Below are 14577 nucleotides of genomic sequence, written 5' to 3'. Positions count from 1 at the left end.
CCTGGCCTTGTGCAGTGGGTTAAGTATCTGGTGTTACCACAACTACAGCTTAGATACAGTCCTTGATCTGGGAACTTTCATATGCCATGGGTGTTGCCAAAAATTAAAAAAAAAATAGCACTGCTGTGATTAGGACATATTGTTTAGAAGTTTATTTTTTCAGGTGGAGTTCCCGTCATGATGCAGTGGTTAATGAATCCAACTAGGAACCATGAGGTTGCGGGTTCGATCCCTGGCCTTGCTCAGTGGGTTAAGGATCCGGTGTTGCCGTGAGCTGTAGTGTAGGCGCAGACGAGGCTCAGATCCCGAGTTGCTGTGGTGTAGGGAACCTCCATATACTGTGTGTGTGGCCCTAGAAAAGACAAAAAAAAAGTTTAATTTTTTTAAAAGAACATTCCATTCTAATGGAAAATTAGGTAAATACAAAAAAAGGATAAAGAAAATTTAAAAGCACTTCTGCTGATGGTTTTGTGCCCTTCCTTCCTTCCTTTTTTCTCCCTCCCTCTATCCCTCCTTTCCTTCCTTTCTCTCCCCCTCTCTCTCTTTTGTCTTTTTGCACCCAGGGCATATGGAAGTTCCCAGGCTATGGGTCGAAACAGAGCTGCAGCTGCCGGCCTACACCACAGCCACAGCAACTTGGGATCCAAGCTGCATCTGTGACCTGCACCACAGTTCACAGCAGTGCTGGATCCTTAACCCACTGAGTGAGGCCAGGGACCAAACCTGTGTCCTCATGGATACTAGTCGGGTTTGTTATTGCTGAACCATAATGGGAACTCTGGTTTTGTGTATTTCTTTCCTTTTTTTCTATTTTTATGTTTTTTTATGGGCCTAACATATTATATAAATGCTTGTTTTGTTTTGTTTTGTTTTGTTTTGCCATTTCTTTGGCCGCTTCCCTCGGCATATGGAAGACTAGGGGTCTAATTGGAGCCATGTCCTCTGGCCTACACCACAGCCACAGCAACGCGGGATCTGAGCCATGTCTGCAACCTACACCACAGCTCACGGCAACGCCGGATCCTCTACCAGGGATCGAACCCGCAACCTCATGGTTCCTAGTCGGATTCGTTAACCACTGAGCCACAACGGGAACTCCTATAAATACTTTTTAAACTTTTTATTCAGTCTTATATATTTTCCCAAGGATATGCAGTCTTGAACAGTTTTTGTAATATTATTGTTATATGTTTATTCTTTTTACCTGTTTTTTTTGGTGTCAGAGTGTTTTTAGAGGACCAGGTTTCAGGGTATAGTTCAGGCTGTAAAAGAGGAAATGAAGCACTTAGCCTCATTAACATTAACATCATGTGTTGACCAACTAAGAAGCCTTATATAATTAGGAAAAATAATTATTTTATCATATACCAAAGTGTATTGTAGTTTTTTTGTTTGTTTTTTGTTTTGCTTTTTAGGGCTGCACACACGGCATATGGAAATTCCTAGGCTAGGGATGGAATTGGAGCTGCAGCTTCGAGCCTACAGTAAAGCTCACGGCAACACTGGATCCTTAACTCGCTGAGTGAGACCAGGGATCAAACCTGCATCCTCATGGATCCTAGTTAGGTTTGTTAACCTCTCAGCCACGAAGGGAACTCCCTAAAAGGACAGTTTTGAATCATCGTTTTATATGTTTTTCTAGGGGATTCAACTTAATTTTCTTTTTTCTTTTCTTTTTTGGCCACCTTGTGGCATATGGAGTTCCTGCCAGGAATCACATCCAAGCCATTGTTGGGACCTCAGCCACAGCTGTGTCAACCCTGGATCCTTAACCCATTATGCTGGGCCCAGGATTGAACCTGCATCCCAGTGCTCCCAAGATGCTGCTGATCCCCTTACACCACAGGGAAAACACCTCAACTTAATTTTCATAGTAGCAATCATTAAAAAATTAATTATGTATAGTTCAGGTTATGGCCCGGTGGGTTATGAACTCGACTAGTAACCATGAGGATACGGGTTTGATCCCTGGCCTTGCTCAGTAGGTTAAGGATCTGGTGTTGCCTGTGAGCTGTGGCGTAGGCCAGCAGCTGCAGCTCCAATTCGACCCTTGCTTGGAAATTCCATATGCCTCATCTGTGGCCCTAAAAAAACAAAAAAATTATGAAAATTTGAAGTATAAAAATAGTTTGTGTATAACAAACATCAATATATCCAACACTCAACAAGTGAAATAAAACATTACCAATTCCCTTGATACATTCTTTGTGTTACATCTATTCATAGCTCAACCCTGAATGTAGTGTTTACCAGTATTTCTTTCATAGTCATATTTTAGTGATTTACACTTGTTATGTAATTAATAGATATAGCTGAAATAATGTTTGGGGATACACATGGCGGATTCTTGATATGTGGTAGCTAATGAGAAGAAGCATACAGACATACTAGACAGAAGTCTGCTAGTTGAGATTGTTCAGTGTGCTTTGGGTATCAGTATGTTTTACATCAGTTAATCTATTGAACTGGGTAAGGGGAGTCAAAAGTGCTAGTGCTGTATTAAAAGACCCCAAAAAATCATTCAGCCTTTATTTTCCAGTAATAAGGCAGGATAAATGCCTGAATCAATCCTTTTGCTGTAAAAAATTTCTGCATAAAGTAATAAAAGAAAAAACAAAACAAAAAATAGAAAAAATAAATATCAATATTTAAAGAATTGATATGCTCTTAACAAAGTAAGACATTTTCAGAACAAGCACTGAACAAAGGCAGGAAACTAGAGAGCTAAGCAGAGCACTGTTTTTTTCACCAATTAGCATTAGCCAAACCTAGTGAACTTGAATTTTTTTGTTTTTTATGTTTTTCTGTTTATTTTGGCCACGCCTGAGGCATGTGGAAGTTCTTGGGTTGGTGATCCAACCAGTGCCATAGCAGTGACCTGAGCCAGCACTGGATCCTTAACCATTGTGCCACAAAGGAATTCCCTAGTGAACTTGAATTTTGGTTTTCACTGTCTCGCAGGACTTGCCAGACTGGAGACAGAGCCTAATTTGGGGAATTGTGTAGAAAATAACCCCGTAAAGCTGGACCCCTATTGGACTACACCAGTGGTCAGTAAACTCCTTCTGTAAAGGTTCACATAGTAAATATTTTGGGCTTTGTGGGGTGCACAGTCTTTGTCAAAACTATGCAGCTCTGCTATTGTAGTACAAAAGCAGACATTGACAATACGTAAGCAAGTGGTTGTGGCTATGTTTCAATGAAACTTTATTTACAAAAACAAGTATTAGACCATATTTGGCTTGCTGGCCTTAGTTTGCCATTCCTTAATGCAAGGATGACCTGGAAATAATTCCTTTCTTCCTACCTCTGGGAACTTCAAGTAAAATTGAGTGTCTTTTGATTTAGTAAAAGGGGGGAGGGGCTGCTAAGCATTTGGAGCCAGAAGGTAGCCCTTAATTGAATTCCAAAAATATTGAGTAATCTTAAGATAGTCTCTGGAGAAAACCCACTTTATTTAAGACCTCAAAGTACTTCCCCAAATAAAAGTGCAAGGAAAATAAACATCTCACAGTTGGAATAATTAAATCATGTATGGGAAAATACATGAGCAAGAACCAGCAGGTGTATTAGAAAAGTCCAAATTAGATTTCAAATAATGAAATTATAAAACACAAATTATAAAGTAACTATTATTATTTAAAGAAATAAGGCACAGGGAGTTCTTGTTGTGGCACACTGGAAACCAATTCAACTAGTAATCCATGAGGTTGCAGGTTTGATCCCTGGCCTTGCTCAGTGGGTTAAGGATCCAGTCTTGCCATGAGCTATGGTATAGTTCGCAAACACGGTTTGGATCCTGCGTGGCTGTGGCTGGTGGCTATAGCTCCGATTTGACCCCTATCCTGGGAACCTCCATCTGCTGTGGGTTCGGCCCTAAAAAGAAAAAAAAAAAGAAAAGAAATAAGGCACAAACTTGAAAATATCAGTATGAAACAGGAAACAACAAGAAAAAGAGCAGATTTTTAGAAATAACCAAATGAAATGAAAACTCAATTAATAGGTTTAAAAACAGAGCAGACACATTTTATTTTTTTAATTTTTATTTTTTGTCTTTTTTTTAATTTATTTTTTTATTTTCCCACTGTACAGCAAGGGGGTCAGGTTATCCTTACATGTATACATTACAATTATATTTTTTCCCCCACCCTTTCTTCTGTTGCAACATGAGTATCTAGACAAAGTTCTCAATGCTATTCAGCAGGATCTCCTTGTAAATCTATTCTAAGTTGTGTCTGATAAGCCCAAGCTCCCGATCTCTCCCACTCCCTCCCCCTCCCCCTCCCATCAGGCAGCCACAAGTCTCTTCTCCAAGTCCATGATTTTCTTTTCTGAGGAGATGTTCATTTGTGCTGGATATTAGATTCCAGCTATGAGTGATATCATATGGTATTTGTCTTTGTCTTTCTGGCTCATTTCACTCAGTATGAGATTCTCTAGCTCCATCCATGTTGCTGCAAATGGCATTATGTCATTCTTTTTTATGGCTGAGTAGTATTCCATTGTGTATATATACCACATCTTCCGAATCCAATCCTCTGTCGATGGACACTTGGGTTGTTTCCATGTCTTGGCTATTGTGAGTAGTGCCGCAATGAACATGCGGGTGCACGTGTCTCTTTTAAGTAGAGTTTTGTCCGGATAGATGCCCAAGAGTGGGATTGCGGGGTCATATGGAAGTTCTATGTATAGATTTCTAAGGTATCTCCAAACTGTTCTCCATAGTGGCTGTACCAGTTGACATTCCCACCAACAGTGTAGGAGGGTTCCCTTTTCTCCACAGCCCCTCCAGCACTTGTTATTTGTGGATTTATTAATGATAGCAGACACATTTTAAAAGAGAAGTGGTAAGTCTAAGGCAATAACCCAGAAGACAGCAAGAAGTGGAAAATATGACTGGTTAGGAATCATGGAGGATAGAATGAAAATGTAAAGAATATGTAATTAGAAAAGTGAGTGAGGAGTTCCTATTGTGACTCAGTGGTAACAAATCCGACTAGTATCCATGAGGATATGGGCTCAATCCCTGGCTTTAGTGGGTTAAGGATCCAGCCTGTGGTGTAGGTCACAGATGTGGCTTTGCTATGTCTGTGTCTTAGGCTGGCAGCTGCAGCTCTGATTTGACCCTTAGCCTGGAAACTTCTGTGTGCCATGAGTGTGGTCCTGAAAAAAAAAAGTGAGTTGGGCAGAGGAAATATTTGAAGGGATTTTGATTGAGCATTTTAGAGAACTGATGAAAAACAACCCAGAGATTCAAGCCAAATAATCCCAAGAGGAATAAATACAATATCCCTACCTAGACATATTCTTGTGAAATTAGAGAAGATTAAAGGCAAAGAGAACAAAAAATTATCAGAAGACAAATTACCTGCAGGAAAATGGAGAGGGTAACAGACTGACTCATCAATAACACCAGTGAAAAGTGAAGGCAGTGGAATGATATTGTTAATGTGCTGAGAGAGAGAAAATGTAAATCTAGAATCTCAGTAAAAATATCTTTGAGAAATAAGGGTGAAATAAAGACATTTTCAGACAAAAGACTAAGATAATTACTGTCAGACCCTCACTAAAAATCAACTATAATAATAAAAAAATTTAAATTAAAAAAATATTAAAGGCAAAAAAAAAAAGGAATCTCAAATATAAAGACTGAGATTCAAGAAAAAGATGAAGAACATAGGAAAGGGTAAAAATAAGGACAAATAAACACCAGTGGTTAACGAATCCGACTAGGAATCATGAGTTTGCAGGTTCGATACCTGGCCTTGCTCAGTGGGTTAAGGATCTGGCGTTGCCGTGAGCTCGGATCCCACATTGCTGTGGCTCTGGTGTAGGCTGGTGGCTACAGCTCCGATTAGACCCCTAGCCTGGGATCCCACATTGCTGTGGCTCTGGCGTAGGCCGGTGGCTACAGCTCCAATTAGACCCCTAGCCTGGGAACCTCCTTATGCCACGGGAGCAGCTCAAGAAAACGCAAAAAGACAAAAAAAAAAAAATATATATATATAGTCTTATGGGGTTAAAAAATTTTTAAATATAGCATATAAATCTGGGGGTCAGAGGTAATAGTGGTGAATGAATTAGTGTTCCAAGTTTCCCAATCATTAGGGAAGAGGGAAAGGTGATGATTGAATTGGCGCTTTGATGGGGTTAAATATGCATGTTGTAACTTTTTTTTTTTTTTTGCTTTTTGCTTTTTAGGGCCACACCTGTGGCATGTGGAAGTCCCCAGGCTAAGGGTCAAATTGGAGCTACAGACAGCTGCCGGCCTACACCGCAGCCACAGCAACACAGGATCTGAACCACATCTGTGACCTACACCACAGTTCATGGCAACGCTATATCCTTAACCATGGAGTGGGCCAAGCATCGAACCCAAATCCTTATGGACACTAGTCGGGTTCATTTTCACTGAGCCACAACAGGAACTCCCTGTGACCTTTAATAATGGAATTTGTGTAACTTCCAAATTAGTGAAGAGAAGAAGTAAAATTATAAAAACATACCCGGTGAATCAAAAAGAAGATAAAGAAAAACAAAGTCAAGAAGAGGGACAATATGTAGAACTAAGTAAGTGTTTAGCAAGGATGCCAAACACTAATTAATTAATTTTGCTTTTTAGGGCCACACCTGTGACATATGGATGTTCTCAGGCTAGGGGTCAAATTGGAGTTGCAGCTGCCAGCCTACACCACAGCCACAGTGCCAGATCCAAGCTGTGTCTTTGACCTATACCACACCTCATAGCAACACCAGATCCTTAACCCAATGAGTGAGGCCAGGGATTGAACTTTTATCCTCATGGTTACTAGTCGAGTTTGTTAACCCTGAGCCACAACAGGAACTCTACAAAATTATTAAAAATATATTCAAGGGGTTCCCGTTGTGGCTAAGTGGTTAACGAATCTGACTAAGAACCATGAGGTTGCGGGTTTGATCCCTGGCCTCACTCATTGGATTAAGGATCTGGTGTTGCTATGAGCTGTGATATAGGTCAAAGAGACAGCTCAGATCTGGCACTCTGGCTATGGTGTAGGCTGGTAGCAGCAGCTCCAATTTGACCCCTAACCTGGGAACCTCCATATGCCACAGGTGCAGCCCTAGAAGGACCAAAAAAAAAAAAAAAAAAAAAAAAATCAAAAACAGGCAAAAATTTTAAAGCTATTATTTATGTTATCAAAAATAGGCAGTACCTAGGAATAATTCTAAAAATACATATATAAGAGCTTTTTTTTTTCTTCCCCCTTGCTTTTTAGGGCTGCACCCGTGGCATATGGAGATTCCCAGGCTAGGGGTCGAATCAGAGCTGTAGCTGCCAGCCTATACCAGAGCCACAGCTATTCGGGATCCGAGCTGCATCTGTGACCTACACCACAGCTCATGGCAATGCCATATCCTGAACTGAGCGAGGCCAGGGATCAAACCCGTGTCCTTATGGATACTAGCCGGGTTTGTTAACCCCTGAGCCATGATGGAAACTCTGGGTAATGGTTATTTTTATGGAAAGAAATAAAATTGAACCCTTTCCTTAAAACACACACAAAAATTAATTCCAAATTGGTTAAAGACCAAAATGTGAAAGGCAAAACTTCAGAGCTTCTGTTTAGAAGATAATGTAGAATATCTTTATGACCTCAGAATAGGGAAGAATTTATTTTTTTAATTTAAATTTTTTTATTATTATAGTTGATTTTTAGTGTTTTGTCAGGTTCTGTCGTACAGCAAAGTGACTCAGTCACACACATTTCCCCGTGCTGTACAGTAGGGTCTCATTGCACATCAATTCCAAATGTAACAGTTTGCATCCAAAAAACCCCCCAAATGCCCATCCATCCCATTCTCTCCCCTTTCACCCTTCGGAAACCCAAGTCTGCTCTCCTGCCATGATCTGTTTCTGTTTTTTTGTTTTGTTTTTTTTTTTTTTTAAAAGATAGGATCATCCATTCCATATTGTAGATTCTACAAATAAGTGATATTGTATGGTGTTTGTCTTTTTCTTTCTGGCTTATTTCACTTAGTATGAGAGTCTCTGTTTCTATCCATTTGCTGCAAATGGCATTATTTTATTTTATTTTTTGTCTTTTTGCCATTTCTTGGGCTGCTCCCGCGGCATATAGAGTTTCCCAGGCTAGGAGTCTAATCGGAGCTGTAGCTGCCAGCCTACGCCAGAGCCATAGCAACGTGGGATCCAAGCCGCGTCTGTGACCTACACCACAGCTCACGGCAACGCCGGATCCTTAACCCACTGAGCAAGGGCAGGGACCGAACCCACAACCTCATGGCTCCTAGTCAGATTCGTTAACCGCTGCGCCACGACGGGAACTCCTAGTTTATTTTTTTTATGGCTGAGTAATGTTCCATTGTATATAATACCACATCTTTTTTTTGGGGGGGGGGTCTTTTTAGGGCTTCACCCACGGCATACGGAGGTTCCTAAGCTAGGGGTTGAACCGGAGCTGTAGCCACTGGCCTACACCACAGCCGCAGCCATGCAGGATCCAAGCCACATCTGCAGTCTGCACCACAGCTCACGGCAATGCCAGATCCTTAATCCACTGATGGAGGCCAGGGTTCAAACCTGTGTCCTCATGGATGCTAGTCAGATTTGTTTCTGCTGAGCCATGTTGGGAACTCTGTGTACCACATCTTCTTAATCCATTCATCTGTTGGTGGACATTTAGGTTTTTTCCATTTCTTGGCTGTTGTGAATAGTGCTGCTATGAACATATGGGTGCATGTATCTTTTTCAATGAAAGTTTTGTCCAGATATATGCCCAGAAGTAGGATTGCTGGATCATATGGTAGTTCTACATCTAGTTTTCTGAGGTGCCTTCATACTGTTTTCCATAGTGGTTGTACCAATTTACACTCCCACCAGCAGTGGAGGAGGGTACCTTTTTCTCCACACCCTCTTCAGCATTTGTTATTGTTGATTTGTTAATGATGGCCATTCTGACTTGCCTGAGGTGGTACATCACTGTAGTTTTGACTTGCATTTCTCTAATAATTAGTGATAATGAGCATTTTTTCATATGGCTATTTCCCATCCATATGTCTTCTTTGGAGAAATATCTATTTAGGTCTTCTAACAATTTTTCAATTGGGTCTTTTTGTTGTTGTTGTTGAGTTGAATGAGTTGTATATTTTGGCGATTAGGCCCTTGTCTGTTGCACCGTTGGCAAAGATTTTCTCCCATTCTGTGGGCTGTCTTTTTGGTTTTTTTAATGGTTTCCTTTGCTGTACAAAAGCTTTTGAGTTTAATTAGGTCCCATTGGTTTATTTGTGGAAAGAATTTTTAAATAGAAAATACCTTTTGGGAGTTCCCATCGTGGCTCAGTGGAAATGAATCTGGTAAGGATCCATGAGGATGGAGGTTTGATCTCTGGCCCCACTCAGCGAGTTAAGGATCCGGCATTGCTGTGAGCTGTGGTGTAAGTTGTACACACGCCTTGGATCTTGCATTGCTGTGGCTATGGTGTAGGCCAGCAGCTGTAGCTCTGATTAGACTCCTAGCCTGGGAATCTCCATATGCTGCGGGTGTGGCCCTCAAAAGACAAAAAAAAAAAAAAAAAAGAAAAGAAAAGAAAAAGAAAATAACTTCTAAGTATATAATACTTTTTTAGAAGTCCGCTAGAGGATAGTGATCAATGTAATGCATTGTCATTGGTTTTAATAGGTAAAACATTTTACAAAACTGGTCATCAGATTTAGAAGGTAATTAATTTTCTTGTGTGAATCAAGAACTTGTTTATGATATCAAATACAGCCCCTGATAATAATTGTAGGTAAATACATGCTCACTCTTTGAATCCTCAAACACACATAAATTTTCAGAGTTCTAGCTTCTGATTCATATAGTATTTCTAAGAATCTGACTTGCATTAACTCAGTCCTTAATTGTAGATGAGAATGTGGGTTAAAAGGGATCCTAGTTTCTGTTATTATTATTATTATTTTTTATTGTCTTTTGCCTTTTATTGTTGTTGTTGTTGCTATTTCTTGGGCCGCTCCCACGGCATATGGAGGTTCCCAGGCTAGGGGTCGAATCGGAGCTGTAGCCACCGGCCTACACCAGAGCCACAGCAACGCGGGATCCGAGCCGCGTCTGCAACCTACACCACAGCTCACGGCAACACCGGATGGTTAACCCACTGAGCAAGGGCAGGGACCGAACCCGCAACCTCATGGTTCCTAGTCGGATTCGTTAACCACTGCGCCACGACGGGAACTCCTGTTATTATTATTTTTTTTTTAAAGCCATGTGAACATTGGTAAATCATAGTATCAAGATTTCTTTTCCTTCAGGTTATACAAGATAACATTACTGTTATGGAATATTTGTTTCTCTGCATATGCCAGACATGAAAGTAGATGAGTATTTTTAAAAATTTTTATTGGTGTGTAGTTAATTTATAATGTAGTGTCAGTTAGCTGAGTAATACCACTGTCATACGATAGGTTTTGGTTTGTTTTTGTTTTTGTTTTTGTTTTTTTTCTTTTTTAGGGCCACACCCCTGGTATATGGAAATTCCCAGGCTAGGGGTAGAATCAGAGCTGTAGCTGCTGGCCTACACCACAGCCACAACAACTGCCACATCCGAGCTGAGTCTATGCCCTAAACTGCAGCTCATGGCAACACCGGATCCTTAAACCCACAGCAAGGCCAGGGATTGAACCCCTACCCTTGAACCCACGTCCTCATGGATACTAGTCGGATTCGTTACCACTGAGCCACGGTGGAACCTCCCTGTCATACAATAGATTTTTGAAGAATTAAAGCAGTAATTATGGCAATCTTTTTTTTTTTTTTTTTTTTTTGGTTTTTGGTTTTTGGGGCCACACCCAGGGCATGTGGAGTTCCCAGGCTAGGGGTTGAATCACAGCTATAGCTGCCAGCCTACACCACAGCCACAGCAATGTGGGATCCGAGCCATGACTGAGACCCACACCATAGCTCATGGCAACGCCAGATCACTGAACGAGGCCAGGGATCGAATCTGCACCCTCATGGATACTAGTTGGATTCTTTTCTGCTGAGCCACAATGGAAACTCCTGATTATGGCAATCTTGATCCAAATATTTTCTTTTGTTTCCTTCTTTAGATTACAGTGTATCTGCAAACTCCAAATTAGTTATTGTCACAGCAGGTGCACGGCAGCAGGAGGGAGAAAGTCGCCTTGCCCTGGTCCAGCGTAATGTGAATATCATGAAATCAATCATTCCTACCATAGTCCAACATAGTCCTGACTGTAAGATGCTTATTGTTTCAAATCCAGGTATGTCCTTTCTACTGCTTTTTAACTGCATAGAAATGATCTACTACCATTCTTAAAAAAATGTCATTTAGGTAAATTTATGACAATAAACTGCACCCATCCAAAGTACCTGGTTTTGTTTTTTCCAGCATTATTGAGATTTAATTGATATAAAACATGTATGTTTAATGTGTACAACATGAAGATTTGGTACACTTACATATTGCAGAATGATTAGGGTTGGTTAACATCTTCAACACCTCGTATAATTTCCATTTCTTTTTTGTAAGAACATTTAAGATTTTCTCTCCTAGAAACTTTCAAGAATATAATATAGTATTGTTAACTATGGTCAATGTGCTGTTACATTAGATCCTCAGAACTTATTCATCTGATAGCAGGAAGTTTGACCAACATGTCCCCATTTGTCTCTTCCTCTAGTCTCTGGCAACCACCATTCTACGCTCCCTTTCTGAGTTCAGCTTTTATGGATTACGCATATCAGTGACATCATATAGTATTTTTTCTGTCAGACATATTTCACTTAGCATACCTTTAAGTGCCATTTGTGTCAAAAATGGCAAGATTTCCTTCTTTCTTATAGCTGAAGATTTCATTTTTCATGTAAATACCACATCTTCTTATATATCTGTAGATGGACACTTAGGTTGTTTCCATTTCTTGGCTAGTATGAATAAAGCTGAAATGAATATGGGAGTGCTGGTATCTCTTTGAGATACTTATTCCATTTCTTTTGGATATATGCCCAGAAGTGGGATTGCTATATCATATGGTGGTTCTAGTTTTAAATTTTTTTAGGAACCCCCATACTGTTTCCATAGTGGCTGTACTAGTTTACATTCCCACAGGCAATGCACAAGAGTTCCTTTTTCTACGCATCCTCACCAGCATGTGTCCTCTTGGTGATAGCCATTCTAACAGATGTCAGATGATATCTAATTGTGGTTTTCATGTGCGTTTCCCAGATGATTAGTGATGTTGAGCATTTTTTTTTTCATGCACCTCTTGGTCATTTGTCTTCTTTGGGAAAATGTCTATTCAGTTCCTCTGCTCATTTTTAAATAGGACTTTTTTTTTTTTGGCTACTGAGTTGTATGAGTTCTTAGATGTTTTGTGTATTAACCCCTGATAAGACACATGGTTTGCACATATTTCCTCCCATTCTGTAGATTGCCTTTTCATTTTTTTGACTTTTTTTCTGTATAGAAGTTTTTTAGTTTCATATAGTCCCACTTATTTATTTTACTTTTTTGTTGCTTCTGCTTTTGGTGTCATATCCAAAAAATCTTTGCCAAGACCAATGTCAAAGGGTTTTCTCCCTGTGTTTTTTTTTTCCTAGGAGTTTTAACGGTTTCAGGTTTATGTTTACGGCTTTAATCCATTTTGAGATAATTTTTGTGAATAGTGTAAAATAGGGGTCCAATTTCATTCCTCTCCATGTGATTATCCAGTTTTCCAACACCTTTTATTGAAAAGACCAACTTTTGGGGAGTTACCGTCGTGGCTCAGTGGTTAATGAATCCAACTAGGAACCATGAGGTTGCGGGTTTGATGCCTGGCTTTGCTCAGTGGGTTAAGGATCTAGCGTTGCCATGAGCTGTGGTGTAGGTTGTAGACACGGCTTGGATCCCGCATTGCTGTGACTCTGGTGTAGGCTGGTGGCTACAGCTCTGATTTGGCCCCTAGCCTGGGAACCTCCATATGCTGCAGGAATAGCCCTAGAAATGGCAAAAGACAAAAAAAAAAAAAGTTTGCACTAATCAAAGCCTTCTATAGATTCAATGCAATTTATTTTATTTTATTTATTTTTTGTATTTTCTAGGGCTGCACCCGCGTCATATGGAGATTCCCAGGCTAAGGGTCTAATTGGAGCAATAGCTGCCAGCCTGTGCCACAGCCACAGCAATGTGGGATCCAAGCCACGTCTTCAACCTACACCACAGCTCATGGCAACACCGGATACCCAACCCACTGAGCAAGGCCAGGGATGGAACCCGCAACCTCATGGTTCCTAGTCGGATTCGTTAACCACTGAGCTGTGACGGGAATTCTGCAAACATTTTAATAATATTAATTCCTCCAGTCCATGAACGATGGGAGTGTTTTTCCATTTATTTGTGTCTTCTCCAATTTTTTGGATCAAAGTTTATCAGTGTGTAGACCTTTCAGCTCTTTGGTTAGATTTATTCCTAAGTATTTTGTATTGTTTTTGACACTATTATGAATGGGAGTGTTTTCTTTATTTGTTTTTCAGGTAATTTGTTGTTAGCATACTGAAACACAACTGATTTCTATATTTTGTACCCTGAAACTTTACTGAATTCATTGATTCTAATTGTTTTAGGTGAAATCTTTATGATTTTCTGTAAATAAGGTCATATCATCTGTAAACAGAGACAGTTTTACTTCTTTCATTCAAATTTGGATACCTTTTCATTCTTTTTCCTGCCTCATTACACTGGCTAGGACTTTCAAATACTGTGTTGAATAGGAGTGATGAGAATGGGCACACTTATTTTTTTTTTAATCTTAGAGGAACAGCTTTCAGGTTTTCACCTTTGAGTATGATGTTGGTCATGGGCTTGTTATATACGGCTTTTATTATATTGAGGTACATTCATTCTCTACCCATGTTAATATTATATTGACTTGAAAAGATATTTAATTTTGGTAATTGCTTTTTCTGCATCTACCATGATATCATTTTTATTTTTATTCTACTAATGTGTATATTTTTATTTATTTGCATACATTAAACCACCCTTGTATCCTAGGGGTAAATCCCACTTAATCATTATATATGATCTTTCTAAAATATTATTGAATTTGGTTTGCTGAGATTTTGTTGAGAAATTTTGCATCTGTATTCATCATGGAAATTGGCCTGTAGTTTTCCTGTAGCAGCCTTATCTGGCTTTGGTATAGAATAATGCTGGTCTCATGAGTTTGGGAGTGTTCTCTACTCTTCATTTTTCAGGAGGAGTTAGAGAAGGATCGGTGTTAATTCTTTAAGTGTTTGGTAGAGTTCACCATGGCAGCCATCTGGCCCTGCACTTTTATTTGTTGGGAGAATTTTGATTACTGATTCAATCTCATTTGTTCTATTTCTTCATTGTTTAGTGTTGATAAGTTTATGTTTTTAGGAATTTAACCGTTTCTTCTAGATTATCCAATTTGTTGGCATATAGTTGTTCATAGTAATCTCTTATGATCCTTTGTATTTTTGTGGTATCAGATGTAAGGTCTCTTCTTTTGTTTTTTGGGTTTTTTTTTGGCCACACCCATGACATGTGGGAATTC

At 39.7% G+C, this 14577-nt stretch overlaps 1 protein-coding gene across 7 annotated transcripts in view; it reads left to right on the top strand.

The window, feature by feature from the left end:
- LOC125125319 (L-lactate dehydrogenase C chain) overlaps nt 1–14577 on the top strand; it is a 59767-nt gene that overhangs the window by 10026 nt on the left and 35164 nt on the right. For 5 of the 7 annotated variants that reach the window (XM_047776167.1, XM_047776162.1, XM_047776163.1 and 2 more), the window contains one exon: nt 11104–11277. The exons of 1 other annotated variant lie outside the window; for it this stretch is intronic. In XM_047776167.1, the coding sequence (XP_047632123.1) occupies nt 11104–11277 (174 nt within the window). The remainder of the gene's footprint in view (nt 1–11103; nt 11278–14577) is intronic. One more of the 7 variants, XM_047776161.1, reaches the window with a different exon arrangement.

Source organism: Phacochoerus africanus, chromosome 4 (assembly GCF_016906955.1).
Source record: "Phacochoerus africanus isolate WHEZ1 chromosome 4, ROS_Pafr_v1, whole genome shotgun sequence".
NCBI classification, from domain to species: domain Eukaryota; kingdom Metazoa; phylum Chordata; class Mammalia; order Artiodactyla; family Suidae; genus Phacochoerus; species Phacochoerus africanus.
This window is presented reverse-complemented; position numbering and strand designations above follow the sequence as displayed.